Here is a 24,294-nt window from a genome sequence, read left to right as displayed (position 1 = left end):
CACCGCACCTGTAATCCATACTACCCCCACCCCATGATTGCTTTCTAGGGTAAAATAAATAATCTGAAGGTCCAGCCAAGGAGCTCCAATGTCATGCATTGTTTGGCCATCTTATCCAAAAGATGCTAGCTTCCTCAAGCTGTTGCAAAAATCTGCAAGAAATGAACAAAATCAAATGTGATATGGGGAGGCAAACAAAAAAAACAAAATAAATGAAACAACAAAAGTAATGGTGTGGAATCCCCCAAATGTTTTCTCCATGGTCAGAACTTCCCAAGGCATCAAAGAACTGTAGTGGGGGAAACTGGTAAATGGACACATAGGCCATTAACACATGGTTGGTTTGTCTTGTACTTCTCCCTGGAATGTAGCAAATCTCCCTTGGCCGAACGCATGGTTGTCTCCCTCCCGCAGGACCAACCCTCTCCCTTGCGCTACTTTGTCATGTTTTCCTATCCCTCTGTTTTCCCGATTTAAAGTGAAAGTTTCGATTTAAGTTGGAGTCCTTGCTTGTGCCATGCGCGGGTCAACTTCCATTTGATGGGGTAGCCAAGGAGCCATGTAGCTTCCGGTGGCGGCAGAGAGAGAGCGATATGAGCCGCTGCCACCACTCTCTGCCTGTGAGAGGGCTAATAGAAAATGTCTCCCCCTTTCTGTCCCATTGTCCCTTCTTCCCCGGCTCTCTTTTCACCACCACCGCCGCACAAGAGAGGCAGCAACAGCGTACCGTAGGGTTGCCAGGTCCCTCTTCGCCACCGGCAGGAGGTTTTTGGGGCAGAGCCTGAGAAGGGCGAAGTTTGGGGAGTAGAGGGACTTCAATTCCATAGAGCCCAATGGCTGACTTTTAATCTGTCTCCCCCTTTTAAGCAAAGCAAAGATTGGCCTCTGCACACAATTTGTTGACTTGCCTACTAATAGATTCAAAAGCAAATACTAATAAATTCAATGCAAGTTGTTATTTCAAAACCAGTTGTGAGTGATTAATCATGGATCATGGTCCCCAGAGAAATTCTTCTTTATTTCCTGCTTTCATAAGACCCTGTTGCCATTCCTTGATAGGAGATGGCTTTTTAGCATAGCAGACCAAGGCCTAACAGTCCCAGCAGCTGAAGGTTTACAGTGAGATTAATTCAAGCTGGAAAGTGAGATGCAGCTTTTTAATAGGGTGGGTAACATTGGAACAGATTAGTGAGGGATGTGGTAAATTATCCAACACTTGGAGATGTTAAGTGGAGATTGGCAGACTTCCCAAAAGTTATGTTGTCACTCAGCTGCAAATAATTGGGCTTAGTTGTAAGGACTGCCAGGCGATACTCCATGACCTGTGCTAGACAGGTCAAATGAGATGTTCGGGTGTTCAAACACGTGTCCATCTCAATGACTGTGCAGTGCCTGATGATCAACGCATCTGACCTCTGAATCAGGCACTTGCACACTCAGCTCTTCTGCCTAATGTAGTAAACCCATTACACTCAGGTGACTTCATAAAAATATATACTTTATTCTTCTTTAGAACGCTGAAAACAATTTCATGATGACACATTTATATATATATATATATATATATATATATATATATATATATATATATATATATATATATATATATATATATATGAAAACAAGATACCCTTTCTCATAAACAACTGCATCACCAAGGAGCAGAAACATTGGACCAGGCTTACAAGACTATGAAACAGGCAACAATAAATATTTTATTTACACATATATGCAAAATAATCAGCAACCCCCAGACACTTTTTCAGTGCATATTACTTACAGGATTTGCCAAGGCAGTGGGTGAGAGAGGAGTAAAAGGGGGGAAATACATATATGTACAAATGTATTTTTTTTTAATTAAACACTTTCTATGGACACTGGTTTTTTGGCAAAATGATCAAAGGCCAAAATTCACACGGACACACAAACTACATATGGGAATAGCTGAAAACACATGTAGCAACATATAATGTAGGGGGAGTTGCTAGCCGTCCTTTGAGCAATAGACAGAACCAGTGGCTATAATCCGCTAACCAACATGGAGTGCAATTGACTGGGACAAATGGAAACTGCTCAAGAGCACCATTCTGTCCCTGTGCAGCTTCTGATCATTCTGACTGGGTTTGCCTGGAGAATCTTGCCCCTTGTGCCTCAAAAGTTTCTACATTTCAATTATTAAAATCATGACTCCACAGACTTCTTAGAACAGCTGCTCCAGTGGTTCTCCGTGGAACTGATAAATTGGGTTGCATTCCTCATGGGACCAGGGATACAAAACCCCCCCACATAAAACAGTATATAAAATACGTCCCCTCCAATGCTTAGTAATCATATACAGTGTCTCACCTGCGAGACAGACAGTTCATATAGGAAGTTCTATGGAAGATTCCTTCTCTGTACTGGAAGCTCCTAATTTTAAACGTGCATAGAAACTGGCTGCAGTGAGGAAAAGGCAATCTGCACACACTTTGAGGCACTACCTTTATTCCTGCCACTCTACAGGTACAGGAACCAAAAGATCCAGCTGATGCTAATCATGTGGGAGACGTTCTAAAGCTTTGACCTAATAATGATCTGGTTCAAATTAAGTCATTTCACAGAATCTCAACGTGCAGGCAGAATCGGAGGGAAGAAGCAATATGAACTGTTGAAGAGTCCATTTGCAAGTGTTTATACACACACACACAACCATTCTTGCAGCCATCCCAACAGTGCTGAGTCTCCACATAGGCTGTGGACAGAACCTGAAGTTCCTCCTTTCAGGGTCACAGTAGGTGCTGTGCTCTTACTAGAGAGATGGGGAGGGTGTGTTTGTGTGTGTGTGTGTGTCTTGCTGGCTGGACTGGTTTTCGGATCCTGATATTTGAGGAAGAATGTTTCTTTTTTCCATAGGAAAGGGATGTTTCCTTTCTTCCTTTCTTTGCTTTCCCTTCCTTGCTCACAAGCACTCATGCAAGATTTGCATGCTGGTGCAGTTCAAGCAGCTGACGTGGCAACACCAATGGAACGTGCAGTTGCAGCGTTCCGTGACCTGTTGGGTCCGGGTCCGGTACCCCCGCCCACAGCACAGCAGCTCACAGCCGTCCAGGGCCGGGGAGGAGCTGTTGCATATGCGGCCAGCTGTGCCCGCTGTGCCTGTCTTGCTACTGTAGGTGCAGAAGTTGGGTGATTTCTCAAAGTAGACCAAGTCATGGGGAGAAGGAGGTTTGTGGGCAGGGTTTTCAGGCTCCAGGTGGTGCAGCTCCACACGGGAGGCTCGGTTGCTACCTTTGTTGCCATAGATGACACGCGAGGCACCATCAAAGCGATCCTTGAGGAAGTCACCCACGGTTCTGAAAGTGGGTAGCCGCATCCAGCAGGTCTTGACAGTGCAAGATCCCGACATTCCATGACACTTACATTCCTGACGCATTTCAGTGAAGACTGTCTGAAAGACACACAGAAAGACAGTCCTATTAAAAGGCCAGAGTGGCTCCTCAGCACTGCAGTTGTCTGCAAAGTATGGCTGCGTGCAGTTCCTAGGATTGCACAGTCATCGTAGTGTAGCCTAGTTGTTAAATTACTAACCACGCATTCCCAAGAATTGGTGTACGGGAACGGCAGGGAGAAGGCACAGGCAAGCCGTCTCCTAACGCCGTTCCCCGTACGCCGATAAACAAACAAAAAAAACAATTCCCGGCATTTTTGTTGTTTAACGGGGCCTTTCACCCCATTGAAAACAGCGAGGCTGCATCTGCTGTTCCTGGTGCCGGCATAATGGGGCGAATGGGGATAGGCGGCTCCTCCCCCCGTCCCGCCCCGTGCCGGCGTGGCAATTCTCCACCATGGCCTGCGCTACAGAGAGACCACACCGGCGGAGGGGCAAGACACAGCTCCACGGCACTTGGGCGCCGGCTGAACTGCCCTCGCTGCCAGCATAAGTGTGTCTTGTTGCGTGATTAGAGAAACCCCAAAGCTGAGACTTCACAGAAATTGCCTCGATTAGCTTCACTTTGGGATTGAGGCAAAATTTAAATTCATGATAAAAGAGGTTCCTGAAACTGCAGGGCAAGTGCCGGGCGGCCACCCAGTGACCCCTGAAGTACAGAAAAATAATGAATAAATCAAAAGAAGACCCGGGGCAGTTCCGCCGAGATCGCATGGCTAATAACCAAGCATAAAGGGCCTCAGTGTTATAGAGGATTCTTCCATATCTGTAACCTGTGGCTTACTCCACACTACAGTAGATTTCCTAGTGTTTGGCTCTGCCTCTTCCTGTCACGTGACTGTGATACACATGGCAGCAGGCCAGTGGGTTCCAGGTCTGGAAAGGCTGAAGCCTGCCACTCTGAAACATTGTCATTCCTCTTTGTCTTGCTTGGGCTTCTGGTTTCCTGTTATCAGCCTTCATTTCCCCAAGCCCAGCAGGAATGACTGGGGATGGCCATCTGCTATTGCTATCCAATAGTTCTTTATGCCTCTTCTCTCCTTCCATGGTCTGCTGGGATTCTCTCCCACCCACCAGGCCCATCTCTCTCTCTCTCTCTCTCTCTCTCTTGCTAGTGGGAACTGTTCCCCTGGCGGACTGTGAGCCCACTCCCACCTATGGAATGTTGATGCATCTCTCCAAGCCCAGAGCCTTCCCTTCCAAAGGGGTTTTACTGCAATTAGAAGAATTGGAACCATTTCCTTCCAGATGTGTAGGAGCCCACATGGCAGCTCAGCTTGTGGTTCTGGGCTTGGCTAACATGCATAAGTTCAGCCTGCTTCAGGGCTGCCTCCCCCCTTTTTTCTGCCATCCCGTCCCCAAAGCCTACCCCTCCCATACTGCCACCCTCATCACCCATCCCACAGCCTACTCCTGCAGAAGCAAACAAGGGCACATACTTCCCAAAACAGAAGTTCTCATATACACGAAGCACGATGTGCATGGCTGCAGGGAAATACACAAACATGTATCTGCGTGTGCCAAACATCTCTTTCAACAAATCTGTACATAAAGCAGAAGCAACTCAGCCATAAATCTGGGATGCTGTTAGGGGTATCCGTGTGGAAATAGAGACCTGAGCTCCTGCAGTGCAACCACCACTCTTGTGCAGTTCCTGCTCATTTCAATAAGGCTTGCTCAGGAGAATTTCTGGTGCACTGTGCCTTCACATCTAAACGAGAGGGCATTAAAGTTTTCTGCCAGTCAGACTATTGGAGCTAATATTTAAAAGAGCAGAAGAATGGCTCCTGAGGGCTACTGTACGCTCCAGGCAAAGATGCCTTCTGTCTACACAGTATATTTTCCCTGGGTCTGTGTCCATGTCTGTTTGACAGACAAGTTCTAGGAGTTCCATGCTTGGAACTCAGTTCCCTGGTATCCACCGGCCTGATCTGGATTGGTATCATGACTAGGATTGCCGATATCCAGGTGGGTCTTAGAGTTCTACAATTACAACTGAGTTCCAGACTACAGAGGTCACTCCCCCTGGAGGAAATGGCTGCTTTGGAGGGTGGACTGTATGGCATTGTACCCCATTGACATTCTTCCCCTCTCCCAACCCCATCCTCCCCAAATCTCCAGGAATTTCCCAACCCAGAGTTAGCCCCCCTAATGGCACATGTGAAGAGGGGGCATAAGCCTTCCTCCCATATCATTTGCCTTACCTGAAAAACCCCAGGCAGCTACTGTTTGTTCCACTGGGGAAACTTAATAAGTACAGATGGGCTACACATGTACAGCAAGCCCCAATGGGGCAAACAGTGGCTCCCTGAGGTTGTTTCAGGTTGGGGAAATGGCACATGGGGGAGGAAGATATCAACCCCTCTCCATGTGAGCCATGGTACTTGTAAAAATTGGTCCCCCACATACCTGGGAACTGAGTTCCCAGCATACAACTCCCAAACCTCATCTGTCGACTGGACCTGGGAATGGAAGTAGAGAAAGTGTAGCATGTAGTCTTCAGAAGGACGCAGACGCACAAGATGCTTGTTTAGACAGGCAAACAATTTACAGTGTAATTCTAAGAACACTTTCCTGGGAGTAAGCCCCATTGAGTAGACCTGAGTAGGATTCTAACCAGACCTGCTCTTACCATTGCTCCCAGTGGCACCGAGGCCAATAAATTAGACAACTCAAGAAATATTAAGCCCAAAGAGTAATATAAACCTAGAGATTTATTATCCTTTCCCCACTGCTGGCCAAAACTCAGAAGGTTATCTTCAGATAGAGAAGGAAATCAGAGAGGCAGCCAAAAAAGAATGCATAACAGTTGCCTATACCAGATGAATGAGCAATAAAATTGCAAACAAAATTCAGTGTAAAGAAGCATAAAGTGATTATATCAGGGCAAAAACCCCAGTTTTCTACCATACCATGGGTAGGGTCTGAACTGGCTGTGACTAACCAGGAAAGAGATCTTAGGGTTATTGTAGGTAGATGATTAAAATAATGTATAAAATGACTGAAAATAAAAACAGACACTAGCAAAGGATTTGGGATACTGTGTAAAAGTCTGATCATTCCCTCTCAAAAAGGGTATCTCAGAGCAGGAAAAGCCTGAGAAAAAAGCAGCCAAAATAATCAAGGGGGAAAAGCACTTTCCCTACAAGGAAAAGCTAAAGTATATGGGACTTTTTAGCTTACAAGAAAGGTGACTCAACATATTACTTTTAATCAGTCTTGGGCTGAAAGTTCTATGCTCGTAACTTAGTTCCCAGGCACAAGTCCCTGATTTGGACCAGGACCATGGTGTCTGGGGAGAGAGAGCTGAAGCCTCCCACTCTGCTATTTTCTGAACCTGAAATGGTCCTGGGGAGCTCGCTGAGTGGGGCCGGGGCTAGGGGTGGAGCATCTTCTTTGTATGCATTCAGCCCCAGGTTCAATCTCTGGCATCTCCATTTTAAGAAGGACCAGACAGTAGATGATGTGAAATCCCTCCACTGGAGACTCTGGAAAACTCCTGGAAAGAATAGGCAACACTGACCTTGATAGATCAATGGTCTGATTTTGTATATGGCACTTTTGTGGGTTTGCATTGGGGGCAGCTCACACATTATAAAGTCCTTGTGGCCAACGTAAGGACTTTTAATCAGACTTGTTCTGGGAGTTTTGTGCTTCTATGGTTGCAAGCTCCAGGTTGGGAAATACCTGGAGATTTTGGGGGTGGAGACTGAGGAGGGCAGGGTTTGGGGGAAGGAAGGACTTCAATGGGGTATAATATAATAAAGTCCGCCTTCCAAAGCAGCCATTTTCTCCAGGGGAACTGATCTTTGTTGCCTGGAGAGGAGATCTCCAGTCACCACCTGGGGGTTGGGTTGCCAGGTCCCTCTTCACCACACGTGGGAGATTTTTCGGGCGGAGCCTGAGGAGGGTGGGGTTTGAGCAGGGGAGGGGCTTCAGTGCCATAGAGTTCAATTGCCAAAGTGGCCATTTTTCTCCAGGTGATCTGGTCTCTATTGGCTGGAGATCAGTTGAATTAGCAGGCGATCTCCTGCTACTACCTGGCAGTTGGCAATCCTACCTGGGGGCTGGCAACCCTATGTGCTGCCCAGGAGCATGGGGATTCAATTCAGACTGGGACCATAGCATGCAGCACTTAAGTGTCCCCCTGAGCCATTTTTCTGAGCTGAAATTGCCCCCAGGGGTTGCAAATTGTCTCTTTGGGGTAATTTACATGAATCGGTGGCTACAGCAGTCCCCAGTGAGGCAAACAGTGTCTTCCTGGGGCCATTTGAGGTTAGGAAAATAGCACGGGGGGTGGGGGTGAGAGCTTACATGGTCATGTGAATCGCACATAGTCCAATACACACAGGCACCTTTGCACACACTTTCTGGACTGCATGCTTGTTCATTTCCTACCAGACGTCCTGCCTCGTTGTTGTGTAAATTCATCAGGAAACGCAGGTCCCGCCCTTTCTCATTCGAGTCAACAAACTCTCGTCCAAAGACCCTGCCAAAGTCGACATTGTCACTGCAGCCGCCCCAGTGCCAGTCGGGACCACCTGGGCCCCGCCGGCGATAGTCACAAGTGCACGATTCGATGGAGCCTTCAGAGCAAGAGCGGGCCACGGAGTGGGTCACACCGGCGCTAGTGATGGCAAAGATGAAAGCAGTCTCCCGGCAACCTGTAGTGTGGACAAGGAGGAAGAATGTTATTGCAAGTCAGTGAATAGCATCCAGGTCCATCCCCCAACAATCCCAAACCCCCCACTGAATAGGGGTTACAACAAATGTTTGGCACAAATAACAGCAACATTGTTATTCATCAAGTTTCTTCTCCTTCCCTTTCACACAGAAGCTACTGGGAAAATTAAGCAGTAGGAATATATCTTGTAGAAACAAGGATGCTGGACATGAACGTTCAGAATATGTAGGAAAAGCAGACTTATAACATCCTGCCTTCCATGACCAGAAGAGACCCTAATGGTCCTATTGCCATTGCCCTGTGCAGTCGACCAGAACCATAAGATTAGAAAGGCCCAAATTGCCTGGAAGTCTTCCCCACAACACACACATGCATACACCTGTCTGCCAGCCCCTATCCCAGTTCAACTTATGTAATCACACTGCCATAAACTGACAGCAGGTACCCTACAGAATGGTGCAAAAACAGTAACAAACTTAAAATAGATTCCCTCATGCAAGCAAGCCAAGCCATGTGTTGCAGGGAAAGAGGGGTAGCTCAAGATCACAAGTAAGTGGGTGAGTGGGCAGGCGGAGATGTGTTTCACTGGTCCTCATCCTACCTGTACCTTATTACTTATGTATCCCTGATTGCTTTTCATGTCTAACCGGCTCTGTACTGTGATGAATAAATAAATTTCTGTGGTGTTCTAGACTAAGGGTAGCAATGATCACAGTAAAAATAAAGGCCAGTGTAAAGATTTGCTACAAATCTGATAGTTAGGGAGATGAGGGGGAGAGGATGGTATTTAGTACACTGATGGGTTTGCCTGCTAAAATAGATACTACACAGACTGGTGAAAGATCTCTGGTTAAACAAGAAGAGCAAGTCAAGTGTCCTTATGCCAGTATGCTGTTAGTAGCAGATCCTTGCTCTGCACAAGTAATGGAGCTAGATAGCAGCCACCCGAAGATGAATAACCTTAGTTTTGCTCTTTGTAATTCCAGTATGGGAGGAAGCGTCACATTAGATTTTCCTCTCTCTGGCTCCCCTACAGGTGTGAATGGGAAGGCATCCCATCTAGACAGGCACAATTGCCATTAAAAAAACCACAACTGTTTTATGCGGCTGCTGATATCTGTGATCAGTCATGGGGGGGGGGAGTGCAAAAGAAAACTGGGCTCCTTGACTTGCCCTATGAACTCAAGCTACAGTGAATCTGTAATCTCATGCTTAACCCAGCCCCTAAAACAGCTGCTCATGAATCCAACTGTCTGCATGTCTTAGGATTCATGATTGAAACCCATCCTCGAGTTGCCTGCTGCGGTTCTCCTATCCACTGATCAATTATGTTAGGCCTGGTTCTTGCAGCATGATTGAGGGCCCCTTAGATTTGCCATTACAAAACTCCCTCTCCATGCATGAGTTCCCATTCCTATTGACCGCCCGACTGACAACTGGTGCATAGCAGTTAGGAGAACTCGTCTGTGATTGGAGGCTGGTGGGAGTGTTGCCAGGGTCTCTATAAGATTGGCCAGGTTGTTGCTTGTGCTATGGTCACATTTGCAAGTAAATTGCTGTTGAGAACAAAGGCCACCAATTAAGTCTGCACTAGTGTAAGTCACAGTGCAGCCTCAAGAATCTCATTAGATCAGACTGTTTGGATCAATTTATTCATTGCCCTGTGAGCTCCTTTGGCATGGTGTGCATTTTGCCTTCATGCTGTCTGTTTATGACATAATAATCTAGTGATCTAGGTCAATATATCAGGTGTCAGAATGTGTGCCTTCCTTGGTGCAAGGAGTTTTGTGACCTTTGGGTATATTCCAACTCCATGATTTTATTATTATTGTGACCACAAGTTAGGCAGAAGAAAGAACAAGAGTCCAATAGTGCCTTAAAGACTAACAACATTTCTGGCAGGGTATGAACTTTCATGAGCCATGGCTCAGTTCTTCAGATACCTTAGGCAGAGTTAGATATTTAAGATATACACACAACCACATATGAAACACAGTTTAACTCCATTCATTCTGTTTATTCTAATAGTACAAAAATATATTTAGATATCTTTTACACTGTATCCTGCCCCTCTTCTAAGGAGTTCAAGGTAGTATACCTGGTCTGCCCTCCCCATATCTCCCACCACAAATGGTTTCAGTTCTTCAGATGACACACCAAGTGAACTATTGAGATTAAGCAGAAGTATTTAGATCTAAGCCATGTTAATGCTTGAAACTTCAGAAACTTTGCTTCACACATGACGTTGAATTTCCAACCTGACTACACCATCTGAGCAGAGAACTGTGCACACCAACAAGGCTGTGAATGCATTCACACCTATTTTTGCCAGATGTGGATAGCCTGTAGGAAATTCTCATTTGCACTGGTACCTGCCGTGTATATGCACAGCATGATAGATATGTACTTTTGTTCTGTGTAACTATGTATATATATGAGGCACATTAAAAAAAATTGGTTGTAGAAAGTGCTGTCATGTTGCAGCCGACTTATGGTGACCCTGTAGGGTTTTCAAGGCAAGAGCCAAACTGTCTGCCATTGCCTGCCTCTGAGTAGAAATCCTGGACTTTCTTAGTGGTCTCCCAACCAAGTACTAAACAGGGCTAGCTCTGCTTAGCTTCCAAGATCTGATGAGATTGGGCTCGTCTGGGCCATCCAGGTAGAAGTTATAACTGTGTCAGAAATTTAACATGTGCAAAGTGGGCCCCCAGTCTGTTAAAATCCCAGCATTCAGCTTTCACTGATTTGCATCCAGGGCTGCCATTTCCTCAGTCACTGAATGGCCATTGGAGCAGTCAGAATAACAGTTCTCCTTCACAGTGCTGATAGAAAGCATTTGGGGAGAGGTTGTGTGTATGGGGGGGAGATATAGCGCTGTAGCTCAGTTAAGAGAGCCAGCGTCGTGTAGTGGTTAAAGTGTTGGACTAGGATCTGGGAAACCCAGGTTCGAATCCTCACTCTGCAGTGGAAACTTGCTGGGTAACTTTGGGCCAGTCATGAACTCTCAGCCTGGACCCTGGCAAATATTTCGATGGGAGACCTCCAAGGAATACCACAGTCGTGACTTGGAGGCAGATAATGACAAACCACCTCTGAACATCTATTGCCTTTAAAACCCCACCAGAGGTCACCAGAGGTCAGCTGTGACTTGATGGCAAAAAGAAAAAGAAAAAAGAATATATTTAAGAAAATATTAGTCAATTAACAGTGCCATCTTGAACACAGTTATATCCTTCTAAGTCCATTAAAGTCAATGGGCTTAGAAAGATGTAACTGTGCTTGGGTTGGAACTGTAAATGTATGAGTTTTTAATTAACCAAATCTGCATAAATTTGCATGCAAGTAAAACAATAGTTCTGAAAACCATGTTCTTTGTTTTAGGACTATGCATATACATATTTCAGGAAGACCTAGTCTAGAAAAGGTATTCCCTCCAGTGAGAGAAAAATGGAGGAATGTCTCTTCGAAGATGCTACCTTGCATTCTTGTTTAGCTCTGTAACTCTGCCACCTAATTAATCATGGGCATTTAAAAATTAACTAATATTTCAGCCCTTTATAATAAGGTCCATGACTATTTATGGGGAAGATGAGGGAGGGGAGGGTAAGAAGAGGGCCTATTATGGCAACAGAATCTCAGAGTTTGTGGGAAAGGAATGTCTTTCCTCTTAACATCGGGGGGTGGGGGAAAATAATAATAACTGACTATAAAAACTAAAATAATGCATGATGCCTAGTGTACAAATCCCAGCTGTGAATGGTTGGCCTCTATGTTGTGCTGTGTTTATGTGTTCATTGCAGGAAAAAAAACCTCTTTGACATAAGAGTTGTCTGTACATGTTGCCTCTTCTGTGCCATACAAGCAACTCCAGCCCTTTCCGATAGCTCTTCCTTGCCTCTAAACACACAGAGCGACCAGCTGCTTCTTCATCAGGAAAAGAGAGGCAGGAGGGACGCAGGTAGTGCTGCTGTCACTGGTTGCTTCTAGGGCAGATGTCTAATGCTTTGTGGGGCTTCCCAAATCCTAACCTCCATATGCTACTTTTGGGAGTTTGTGGTGCTTTGTGTGCCGCCCCCACCCCCTCCGGTTCCTTGAGCAGTAGGAAGTTCTGAGGCATTTGCTCAAGATCGTCCCTGTGAGGAGAAAGCACTGGAGACTGTTTTTATAATGGCTGTTTAATTTCCACTGAGTATAGGGACACATAGACAGACAGTGCTAGTCTGTAAAGCAGCACCAGTTCCTCCAAAAGCAAAGAGAATCACTGTAATGCTCAGACTTGTTTCTCCTACAGCTCACACACGACAACTCCCAGCTGCCTCTATAGCTTAAGCGGGAGCATAAGGGAGATCTCCTAGCTTGAGAGCCACCAGTTATCTGTGCTCAGTCGAGAAACATTTTCCAGCCATTTCAATTACAATTTGTGTATGTAAATATAAATATAGACCTGCGAGGACTCAAGAAGAGGGGAAATCCCCCCACTTTGACACCCCCCACTTTCCCCCTTCTAGTTTTTGCCTCTATGAGAGCCAATGCGGTGTAGTAGTTAGTGTAGGACTAGGATCTGGGAGACCAGGTTTGAATCTCCACTCTATTATGGAAGCTTGCTGGGTTACCTTGTGCCACATACTCACCGCCTAACCTACCTCACAAGGTTGTTGTGACGGTAAAATGGAAAAGGGGAGAATGATGTATGCTGATTTGGCTCCCCACTGGGGAGAAAGATGCAGCATAAATGAAGTAAATATTCCTCCCTCTTGCCCAGCTTCCTAATTGCCTGGTTCTCCAACCCCTTGCCAGCCCACCCAATTGTCTCATTTCTTCCCCTCCCCCCAAACCACCCAATCACCTCATCATTTACATCCTTATCATCCCACCCAATTGGCTATCTGGCCAGTGTTTCTTCCCTCTAACATAGTCCCTTTTTAAAAATTTTCCACAGTACTGTGAGTTGTTAGGCAAACCAAGGTGTTACCCAGGTTTTTCACTTGTTACTTCTGGGGTGGTGGTTAACTCCACTAATTTTACCTGAGGTTTGCTGTAGTGCTTGGTGGCCCCCCTTGCAGATTTTTTGATCCACATGGGAGCAACAGCCATCGCTATCAGATACATGTTCATAACTGAGCATTATTTTGATACCAACAAGTCTGTTAAAACCTGTCAGGTCCTTTCTGCACCCATTGCCTTTTGAGGTTGTGCTTGGAGCAGGTGCGTGTGTCTCCCTACTTTAGATACCTGCCTGGCATCAGTGGCCACAGCCTAGCTTTGTCAATTTAAATAGTTTCTTGAAAGATTCCTCATGCAAGAGAAAAGACAGAGTGCCAGATCCTGTGGAAGTGACATTGGCACAATACCGATCATCTAGGTCCCTGCCCCGTAATCTCCCACTAGATGTCAGTGCCAGGCCAGCAAGCCTATCTGGCAGTGAATTCCACATTTTAGTCACTCACTGAGTAAATAATTACTACCTTTTGTATGTCCTGAATCTATTGCCCATCAACTTCATTGATGAGTTTTGTTTTAGGAGGGGGGGAGTTTTCTCTCTACCCACTCTCTGCTCCATGCACAATTTTATAAAACTCTATCATGTACCCCCTCAGTCACCATTTTTCCTAAACTGTAATGTGCCAGTCTCTAGCCTTTCCTCAGAGGTAAGATGCTCCAACCTTAATCAAGCCCTATGAGGAAAGGCTGAGGAATTTTGGAATATTTCATCTGGAAAAGAGGAGGTTGAGGGAGGACTCTTTCTAAGTATTTTAAATGCTGTCACTTAGAGGAGGGCAGGGAGCTGTTCCTGTTGGCAGCAGAGGATAGGACTCGCAATAAAGGGTACAAATTACAGGCAGAAAGGTACAGGTTGGACATTAGGAATGCTTTTTTTTTACAGAAAGAGTAGTTCAACTGATCTGGATGGCCCAAGCTAGCCTGATCTCATCAGATCTCAGAAGCTAAGCAGGGATGGCCCTGGTTAGTACTTGGATGGGAGACCACCAAGGAATACCAGGGTCGCTATGCAGAGGAAGGCACTGGCAAACCACCTCTGTTAATCTCTTGCCTTGAAAACCGTATGAGATCGCCATAAATCGGCTGTGGCTTGACAGCACTTTACACACACACAAGAGTAGTTCAGCAGAAGAATCAGCTGCCTAGGAGGTGGTGAGCTCCCCCTCTCTGGCAGTCTTTAAGCAGAGGCTGGCAAGCACTTGTCAGGGATGCTCTAGGCTGATCTTGCATTGAGCAGGAGGTTGGACTAAATGGCCTGTATGGCCCCTTCCAACTCTATGATTCTTAGCCCAGTTCAAGATGATAAACTAAATTAAAACTACCAGTCATACTTTCTTTACCAATTTTATTATTGTAGTTTTGTTTTCTCCCTGTGTGTTTAATACTTTTAAAAAGCAGCATGTACGTTTTAAAAATAAAGTAAGTATATATTTTCCATACAAAAGCTGTAATCCTTTAAATGGTGCTTAAATCCTAAGCATATCTACTCAGAATACTATTCAGGTGTATTAAGTGGGACTTACAGTAGCAGTGCCCTGACCTGGATGGCCCAGGCTAGCCTGATCTCGTCCGATCTCAGAAGCTAAGCAGGGTCAGCCCTGGTTAGTATTTGGATGGGAGACCACCAAGGAATACCAGGGTTGCTGTGCAGAGGAAGGCACTGGCAAACCACCTCTGTTAGTCTCTTGCCGTGAAAACCCCCCAAAAGGGGTCGCCATAAGTCAGCTGCGACTTGACGGCACTTTACACACACACACAGTAGCAGTAGTCTGGAAGTAGCAGTCTAGACTGTGGGATGGGGCAGGCAACCTTTTTAGCCTAAGCACCACTTATGAATTGAGGGGTGAGGACAAGGATTCAATGTGGCCAGAATCACGGGGCGAGATGAGTCCCAATGCACTGCCAACACCCAAGGGTCCACCATAGACCTGGCATGGATCTGGGAGTTGATGGTGGGCTTAAACCATGCCAGTTGCATACTGCCTCTCTGCTGGCCCCAGCAGCAGTGACGGCACCTCAGGGGCTCTCCTTGGTTGCTGGGGCAGAGAGCCAGCCTTTCACGCTGCACAAAATGGTTTGGTGTTCTACTGTCTGACGTGTGTTCCAGGGCTTGCCTACCTCTGCTCTGGTGCAAAGCCATTTATTGAACGAGTCAGGGTTTCTTTGGATTTTAGCTAACCAACCAAGGCCCAGGTGGCTGAGCTTCCTTATTCTCTCATTGCATGGCATGGACATGAACAAGGTCTGAGCTGTGCTAGATTTCTCCCAGAGAAGAGAAAGGGTCTCCAGCCCACTATCCCCTTCCCAGTCTCCTCCTTCCATTGCTTCCTTACCCCTGTTGACAATCTTGCCAAAAATGTTGGGCCCCGGCATGGTGGGGCAATTCCATCGGCGGTTGCGGAATTGCCACTTGCACTCTTTGATGGCACTCTGCAGGCCGCTGCTGATGCTGTGCAGGATGCCTGGGTTCTGGCGGATGAGCTTGCGCTGCTTGCGGCTCAGCAGCTGCAGCGAAGGATCCAGCACCAGCTGCACATTCTTTGAGTCTGTCAGCAGGTTGGTTGAGGAGGCCACGTTGATTATTCCCCTGCAAGCCGAGAAGCGCTGGAAGTTAAACACTGGCAGAGTCAAGAATTCACTTTGAGACTCAATTAAATATGATAATGTGATATAATATTATACCATGTTCCCTTGCTATATGATTATATAAACTTTCCAGTTTTGCCACACGTATTCTGGAATGTGATGTTTCCTTTCCTTTACCCCTTAGAAGCTCCTTCATCCATTGATCTTGAGCAGCTTAAATATAATGTTTGAGGGGTATAAGGACTGAAACAAATCTTGCCACTGACAATGTAGCCTTGGGATCCCTGTCACTTAATAAAAAAGGCATTATGTCAGAGACAGAGGCATTAGATTTATATGTTAAAAGGGGAAAGAATGTGATGTTTCAAATTCAGAATTGGAACTTGCAATTTAAATATGAAATTGCGCCTCAAAATTTAAAATGTGGGTGCTTTAAACTTGTTAAGCATGTCTTCATTATTGTGGCATGCAGGCAATATGATGCCTTATTAGTTGTCCTCTGTGAACATACCATTGAATTTCAATGGCTGAATGGTGAGAGGTGTTAAATGCTGCAGCTATCCAACACAGGCAAATATTAAATTTAATTGCATGGCAAGATGGAATATCAGTTGGGGGAATCATCCTTCTCTTGAAGTATATACATGAACAATTAAGAAACAGCTCTTAGATCTGACTTCACTGGTAGCATTTGGTCATGTGTGCGGGGACTCAAACAGTCCAGTTATTAAATAATAACTCTGCTTATATATTACACTTTCAGTGCTGAAAGCACTTCACAGACATTATGCTGTAGCAGTCCTCACAACAGCCCTGTAAAGCAGGCCAGCTTTATTATCCCCACCATATTGCAGATGGGGGACTGACAGTGTGGTTTGCCTGAGAGGAATTCATGGAAATAATTCTATTCAATGCATGTAAGTATGACAAATGCCACTATGGGTGGTTTTAACACACCTTTCTTAAAGATAGTTCCATTTGTATTTTCCACCATAGGAGTTACAATTGTATATGCAAATGAATGCCCAAGAATAATGTCCTCATCATATTGTGAGTATTCTTTTACTTATTCTCTTGTTCTTAATGTCTTTTCTTTATACTCTTAACAGGTTTCCGGTACAAGTATCCACTTGTATCCCACTTAGAAGATGCCCTGGTAAAACAAGGAAGGGACTATGTCACTCTTTTTGATAAAATGCATTCTGGAATGTCCAGGTTTATCTTCTGAGGAAGACAAAGAGTTGAAACAGGAACATATGTACTGGAAACCTGTTAAGAGTATAAAGAAAAGACATTAAGAACAAGAGAATAAGTAAAAAAATACTCACAATATGATGAGGACATTATTCTTGGGCATTCATTTGCATATACCATTGTAACTCCTATGGTGGAAAATACAAATGGAACTATAACAAGGATGTGTTAAAAACCCCTGTAAGGGCATTTGTCATACTTACATGCATTGAATAGAATTATTTCCATGAATGGATTTTTGTAACTCAGTATGGAATACTGTTGTTGGTTTCATGTGAATCTTAGTTGCCAACACTGTGAATAACTTTGGTGAATTGACAGTGGGTAGCCGTGTTAGTCTGTCTGCAGTAGTAGAAAAGGGCAAGAGTCCAGGAGCCCCTTAAAGACTAACAAAGGACTAACCCTACCAGAAAATATTTTTGTTAGCCTTTAAGGTGCTACCGGACTCTTGCCCTTTTCTACTACTTTGGTGAATTGGTAACTTTTGTAATCTAAGTTCACGTATAAACACAGCCTGAGTTGCCCTTTTGTTTGGTTATAATTACAAGTAATGCAACTATAGTTCCACCCATTTAGTTTTGAGAGGAATTCATGGCAGAGGAGTTATTTGAACCAGGGACCTCCCACCTCATTAGCTGCTTTGCTAAATGACCTCTTAAACAGAAAAAAGATTAAAGTATTCTTTTTCCAAGCCAGAACCACCCCAAACATATCAATTAAAGTCAAGCAAATGCTATATATATTCAGAATCTGGTGAATTTGGCAGTTTTGAAAATCAGATTTATAAGTACTTGGAGCAGAACTTTTTCACTGGCAGTACCACAACTCTGAAACTGCCCTTTGACTGCCACCTTACTTCATGGTATGGTCAGCCAACATAATGGGCTGGGTTCCACAGGACTGGGCAGAGTGTTCTGCACACAAGCATGTGAGTTTTTCAGCATCTTTCTCCTAGTGGGAACCTCTAGTGCTCTTGTCCTCCTGAAAAGCAGTCCCCCCACCCCCACATCAAGGGCCCACTAGGACAGCATCCTACACATGATGCAAAGCTGCCCCTGGAAATAAAAACAATCACCGCACATGGAACACTTTACCTCCATGTACAGGACTCTCTGGGTCCTAGCCATGACATTTGTTTATTGAAATATCTACTAGATAATTTTTCAATGACTACTACATGTAACAGACAAGGCTGAAAACTCCCTTGTTACTGGAGGACTAATTATCAAAAGCATCACACAAGCATCAACAAATCTGGAACCTAAAAAACCCACAGGCCACCTTCAAAATTAATATTTTGCACTTTGGCAATTTTCTGACACTGGACACTGGACACGTGAGGACTGATATGAGGTTCCAGCCCCCTCCTGATTCCTTTCATATATAGCTGGACCTAAGACAACGAACAGCCTTGGTCAGAAAATTGCCTAAATGACTGTCAGTATACACCCCACCCCGCAGAGGTTGTTACTTATTCTATTGGTTTTATCTAAAGTTCACTTGACCCCAAGAGTATGCTTGGGAGTACTCTATAGACACTAATGCCATTTATGCCGGGTCGATTTTGATCCTCGCGCAAAGGTGCTTTTTAAAATCTGCCCTTTAACATGACTATTCACGGTCCTGATGCAAGAAGAGAAAGTCAAACAAATTGCATCACCACCACTCCACTCGCCTGCTCCTTCATTCCTTTGTTTGCATAGCCATTAGCAATGGTCGTTTGCGGCTGTGATTTTTCATGGTTCCTTCACTAAATGCTTCAATGCGGGGCCGGAGCAAATACAAAAGGTCGCGTTAAAGGGGCTCTTAAGAAATGTGAAGCAGGTATGCGCCGGCTTCTCAGTGACGTTTGGAATGACGGTTCAGCGTGATGAAATAAAAAAAATATGTGGGGCACTTCAGCCTGGAACACGCTGCTAACTACCAAGCATAAACGGCTTAAAAACAATGCCTAAGATAACCGCCTGTCACTTTACTTCCTCATGTCCAAACTACACATGAGCTATCTCTTACCCCTTGTTTTTACTAGCAGGTATTCCTCAAGTAGGGGCATGGGGAGAAAGAATAACTCCCAGCACCACTGTCTCTTCCTTCATGGATTTGTTTAATCCCAACCCACTCACATACATTTTTAAGCCTCTTGATCTAGTGGCCATTGCTATATCTTGGGGCAGAGTTAGTTCCACAAGTTTTTTGTGCGTCCTGTTAAGAAGACTTCCTTCAATCCATCCTGAAACTACTGCCAATCAGCTTTCTTGGGTGACTATACGAGGGAGAAAGAAAAAATGTCTCACACACACCATCTATCATTTCAGTAAGCAGAGGTGTTTGATGCTGAATATAAATAATATATTTAATAAGAGTACTAGAATTAAAACCAGCAATAAGATAAAGCCAGGTCTAGTTTATACATTCTACCTGTGCACCAGCCTACACATTATGCCCATCTAGTGGAGAATGCGGCAAACAGCACCTGTGTGGTAGCTTCTCCATGCAATGGCACAATGCGATTGGTGCTACTTGGGACTCGCATTGTGTGAAAAGTCTCTACAGCAACACCACACATTTCTGGCAGCAGCTGGTACTGGCCTAGATATTCTCTGTCCACAGGTTGAAGAATAGAAGCATGGCAAGACGTGCCACATCTCACACAGATGAATTGTAATATCCTAGCCTCACACTGTTTTTAGCTATTTCAAGTGTCATTTTAACACTGTATTTTTCGATTACTGTTAGCTACTTGGGGAAGGGGGCTGCTGGAAAGGCAAGATAAAAATCAAATGAAATTGGTGCTGTTTGTCCTTTGCTGTGAATAAGGGCTGTCTCTCACAGAGTCATACTTTGTTTCCTTCACCATTTCATTGACAGGCAGGTCAATAATTTAATAATTTAATAATTATTAAATAATTATTAAAAGGTTTTCTGATGAGCTCTGAACACACTACAGACCAAGCCCCCCCCAATTGCTAGAAAAATCTACTCCATTTTTCTTCCCCCTTTCCCTCAAAACAGGGAACCCACACCACCCAAGGCACACATTTGCAAGCCTAGAAATGGAGTTAGTCAAATTAGTCTGTTACTTCCATGCCACCAGAGTCCTAGGATTGGATACACATGTAGCTTGAAGCCGGCTGATTCTTAGAAAAGTCTGAATAGGGGACATTTTTATGCCTCACAGTCAAACTGTGGGGCATGAAGTTTACCTCATTCTAGAAGCCTGCATTTCAGCACAGAGCCAGCCAAGCCGCACATCGAGTGGAATGTGGGACCGTGGGAGTCCTGTTGCATCTTCAGATTTGGGTTTTGGAAGGGGGCAGTTGCACCAAGAGGCACAGAGCCAGGCATGCAGAAGGCAAGCTTTGCTGACTAATATTATTGAACATGCTTGGACCCCCACTGACTCATTCCTGGGAAAGTGATATTGCTAAGGCACTTTCTAATGAAACAGAGTCCTGACCTTTGGCTCTCATATAGCCCAAGGCAATGTAATTTCTAGGAAATCTCCCAAAATAGGAGTCCCAACGTGTACCGTACCCCAGGTGCTCCAGTTCACAGAGAAATATAAAAGTTGGCTAAAATATACTGCTTTTGGGGGAAGGGGGGAATCTGAAGGATAGACATGTAGAAATCTCCTCTAAGAAAAAGGGAGCAAGAAGTGCATCCCCCAATGGTCAAGCTATTATCAGGCTAGCCAGAAAGCAGAATGCAAGTTTGCTTCATACCTTCATCTCTATATACTGGGTTATGTGCAACCCAACACATTTTGCTGCACTAAGCCTCTGTCCCTTTGGGATCTCAGAGCACCTGCCTCTTACAACACTGCGAGGGGTTCCACAGTGCATTTTTCAGGACATGTGCTGCTTCATTAATACCTTCAAAACTATTGTCATCCCAACTAACTGGTTTGTTGTGTGGCTAGGCAGGCCATACCCATGGACGGATCAATGGACAGAATGATTAGTAGATAAAGAAAACTAATGGAGTGGGTTAGAGTGTTGGGACTTGGGTATGCCACACACAAGAACAGAAGCCCTTCTGTTTCAACCATGTTTATAACGGGAATGTAAAATCGACAGTGGCCAGAGTGCTCATTCACATGACAAATGCCTCTACTCCACTTTTACTTCCATACAAATGCACATAAATATCATAAGACAGACTGAAGGGGCCATTTAATTTACTGAAGTGTTCTATTCCTGTCCCCGCTCAAGGTCTTGCTGAGAACCTTGAGGAAACCTCTCAAGTTCTGTAACAAGCCCCTCTGATCTTCCCCACAGGGTTGTGGTGGTCAGAATCCATGGGTTAACAGAAACATTGTTCGAAGAAGGGGCAGACTAAATATCTAAAAGGAAAGAAAATAGAAGTACTACTGTGTGTGTGTGTGTGTGTGTGTGTGTGTGTGTGTGTGTAAAGTGCCTTCAAGTCGCAGCCGACTCCTTTTTGGGGTTTTCATGGCAAGAGACTAACAGAGGTGGTTTGCCAGTGCCTTCCTCTGCACAGCAACCCTGGTCTTCCATCCCAATACTAACCAGGGCTGACCCTGCTTAGCTTCTGAGATCTGACCAGATCAGGCTACTAGTAGTGAGTAAAAGTCTGGGCAGCAGCAGCAGCAGCAGTTGTGCCACAAGACAGAAGTCTCCAATAATAAGCAGCAAAAGAGTACATCTGCCAGGGTAATAATTAAGAAGGGCACACTAGGTGTGTGTTTTCGTTAGTCAGCACTTGACTAGTTGCCAGCTGCTGTAAACTTGTCCCGCCCGTTGGGGTTCGGGTGTGGGCGTCCCACCTGAGACACCCCGCACTGGCCCAGACAGAGTCCGAAAGAGGCCCCTGTCTCTTCACACACAGCCCGGCCCTGCTCAGATGCTCCGGCTCTTCGCCGGCGCAGCAGCCCCTGCCAAGGGCCAAGGGCGCACAAGCCCAGCCGCAGCCAACTCTCCCAGCGGGCGCCCCGGAGACGCGCGCCCCTGGCCCCTGCCGCTCCGCCACCCGGGCGGCGGGCTCAGCTTCGCCAGCGATGCTCGGGGGTGGAGGTGGGGGGGGGGTGGAGGTGGGGGGGGGCCGGCAGGCGCGGAGCCCCCTCCAGGCAGAAGCGCTTCGCTCCCCTCCGCTCCCCTCGGCGTTGGCAAGGCAGCCCTCTCCCCCCCCCCCCCAGCGCCAGCCGCGCGCCGTGCAGCCCACTCACCACCACCGGCCGCTGTTATTCACCGCCGACGTGTTGGAAAGCGAGGAAAAAGCCAAAACCCACAAGGTCTTCAAGCCCAGCATTAAGGCCACGGGGCTCATCGCTCCGCCGGCCCGGCCCGCCTGCTCGGCGGAACCGCGGGAAGGGGACGGGGCCGGGGACGGGGCCGGGGCGTCGCGGGCAAGAGGCGGCCGGCTGGGGGGCGGCGTCCGAAGCCCTTGCCGGCGAGGGGCGCCCTCCGCCCGGGGCAGGCTCTCCGCCGGCCGGGAGAGACCGCAGCCCCCCAAGGCGGCGACAAGAAGGAAGGGGCGGCGGCAGGCGAGCAGCCTTCCCCGGGGGCTTGGCAGTGCCGCGGGGCGCCGGTGCCCCCCACAGGACTCAGGGCGCTAGCGGGGCGGCGGGCTGGCGTGCTGCTCGCCGGCGCCCTCCCCGCGCGGTGTGCCAGCCCCTCGACGACGCCGCCGCCTTCTTATAGAGGCGGCCGGGAGGGTCGCGGCGCAGCGCCCCATCCAGCCCGCCAGACCCAGCGCCGGCCGCGCCCGCCAACAACGCGCGCCCGGCGCCCCCGGCACACGCGCATCCCAGCCGGGCGGGAAGGGACCGGGCACCCGGCGGGGGGGGGGCAGGAGCCTTGGGACGGGCCGCTCCCCTTCCCGTCAAATGAGAGGCCGGGAGCCCCGAGGGAGTGCCCTCCTCTCCCACGGGAGGAGGGGAGGCTCCCGAGGGCTTGTCACTCAACCCCCCCCCCGGGCCTCCCCCCAGCCCAGCCCAGCCCAGCCCAGGACGGCCGGGCCTTCGCTCGCCAGGACTCGTGGCCGGGCGCTGGGCTCCGACGGGCATGGCCCGAGCCAGGCGGCACCGGCTGCCCCGGGCGGGCCCTTCTCCTCGGCTCACGAGGCGGGCAGAGCCGGGGCGCGGGCTCCGGGCGGGGATCGCCCCTGGCCGCCCCCCGCGCTGGGCGGCGGCGGCGGCGGCTGCGTGCGGCGGGGCCGGCCTCTCTCCCGGGGACTCCCGGAGCCGCGCTCGGCCGCCCGGGGCTCGGCGCTGGCTTGCGTGCCTTTCCCCCGGAGCCTTTTGGCTGCGGCTGGCCAGACGTCATCCCCGGGCTGGGGCTGGGCCCGGGCCCGCAGAGTCCTCCTCGCTCGCCGCCTTTCCTCCGGCGGTGGCGGAGCGGAGCGAGAGCAGCAGATGGAGCGCATTACAGGCTCTGGCCACGGGTGCGCTCCCCGCCGAAGGCGCGCTTCCAGCGGCTGGGAGGCGAGCGAGGGAAGGCGGCGCCAGGGGGCGGGCAGCGGACGGGGAGCCTCCGAAATGGCCCGTCGGGGCAAGATCGGTCCTCCAACCGGCGTGGAACCGATGCTTCGCAACCAGACTGAAAAAAAAAACCCCTCCGGCCATATTGGTGACCACCTACAATACTCTCTGCTCTGCCGACCCGGAGCCTTGCTTGTCACGGGCCGCTGCCCAAACCCAGAATCGATCCTCTTTGTACGTGAAAAGTTGTCTGCCGCTTGTCCTACCAATACAAATAAAGAGGAGTATTGTGCCACCATAAAGACTAACTTAAAATAAATAAATATCCGGGGTAAGTTTTCATGTACCTCTCCTTCAGGCGCAATGAGTAATCTTTGCTGTGTTTTTTATTTTATGTAGGATAAGGGAAAAGCCAAAAGCATAGGATGAAATGTAATTGTGTCAAATTCTAATCAAGACCGATACAGAGACTTTTCACCGGTTATACTAAGCTAACGCTTGTAAAGGGAAGGGATTCCCCACCTGTCTTTTAAAGGAAGTATTCTACCCCCAACCAGCACAGGACCTCTTCCATCCTACCTCCTCTGCATCCACCCACCCATTCCCATTCATCCTTCTGGCCTTTCTAGGCATAAACGTTGGTTCACATGCACGTGTTAATACCTCGATTCAATTTATTTATTCAGCTATTTATACCCAACTTTTCTCCCCAGTGGGGACCCAAAGCAGCCTACAAACATCCTCCTGTCCTTGGTTTCATCCTCACAGCAGTCCTGTGAGGCAGGTTAGGCTAGAGCAGGGGTCGGCAAACTCATTAGTCAAAAGAGCCAAATATCAACAGTACAACGATTGAGATTTCTTTTGAGAGCCAAAATTCTTAAACTTAAACTATATAGGTAGGTA

The 24,294-nt window shown here is 47.3% G+C and overlaps 1 protein-coding gene across 1 annotated transcript; it reads right to left on the bottom strand.

Annotated features, from left to right (window-relative positions):
• Window positions 1-2,923: 2,923 nt before the first annotated feature.
• On the bottom strand, window positions 2,924-22,246 carry WNT1 (Wnt family member 1). Its single transcript, XM_056855849.1, has 4 exons — window positions 22,138-22,246; window positions 15,446-15,699; window positions 7,826-8,091; window positions 2,924-3,427 (listed from the first exon to the last, which is right to left on the bottom strand). Exons 1-4 carry the CDS (start codon window positions 22,236-22,238, stop codon window positions 2,939-2,941), a joined length of 1,110 nt encoding a protein of 369 aa, XP_056711827.1. The 5' UTR covers window positions 22,239-22,246; the 3' UTR covers window positions 2,924-2,938.
• Window positions 22,247-24,294: the final 2,048 nt, after the last annotated feature.

Source organism: Euleptes europaea, chromosome 1 (genome assembly GCF_029931775.1).
Source record: "Euleptes europaea isolate rEulEur1 chromosome 1, rEulEur1.hap1, whole genome shotgun sequence".
NCBI classification, from domain to species: domain Eukaryota; kingdom Metazoa; phylum Chordata; class Lepidosauria; order Squamata; family Sphaerodactylidae; genus Euleptes; species Euleptes europaea.
Note: the sequence above shows the minus strand (reverse complement) of the source record. Positions and strands in the feature narration are given on the sequence as shown.

Coding starts and splice junctions, on each gene's coding strand:
- WNT1 (XM_056855849.1), bottom strand. CDS start 22,238: ATGAGCCCCGTGGCCTTAATGCTGGGCTTGAAGACCTTGTGGGTTTTG. Junction 8,092..15,445: donor TGGCAAGATTGTCAACAGGG/GTAAGGAAGCAA, acceptor TCCACACTACAG/GTTGCCGGGAGACTGCTTTC. Junction 3,428..7,825: donor ACAACGAGGCAGGACGTCTG/GTAGGAAATGAA, acceptor TGTGTCTTTCAG/ACAGTCTTCACTGAAATGCG.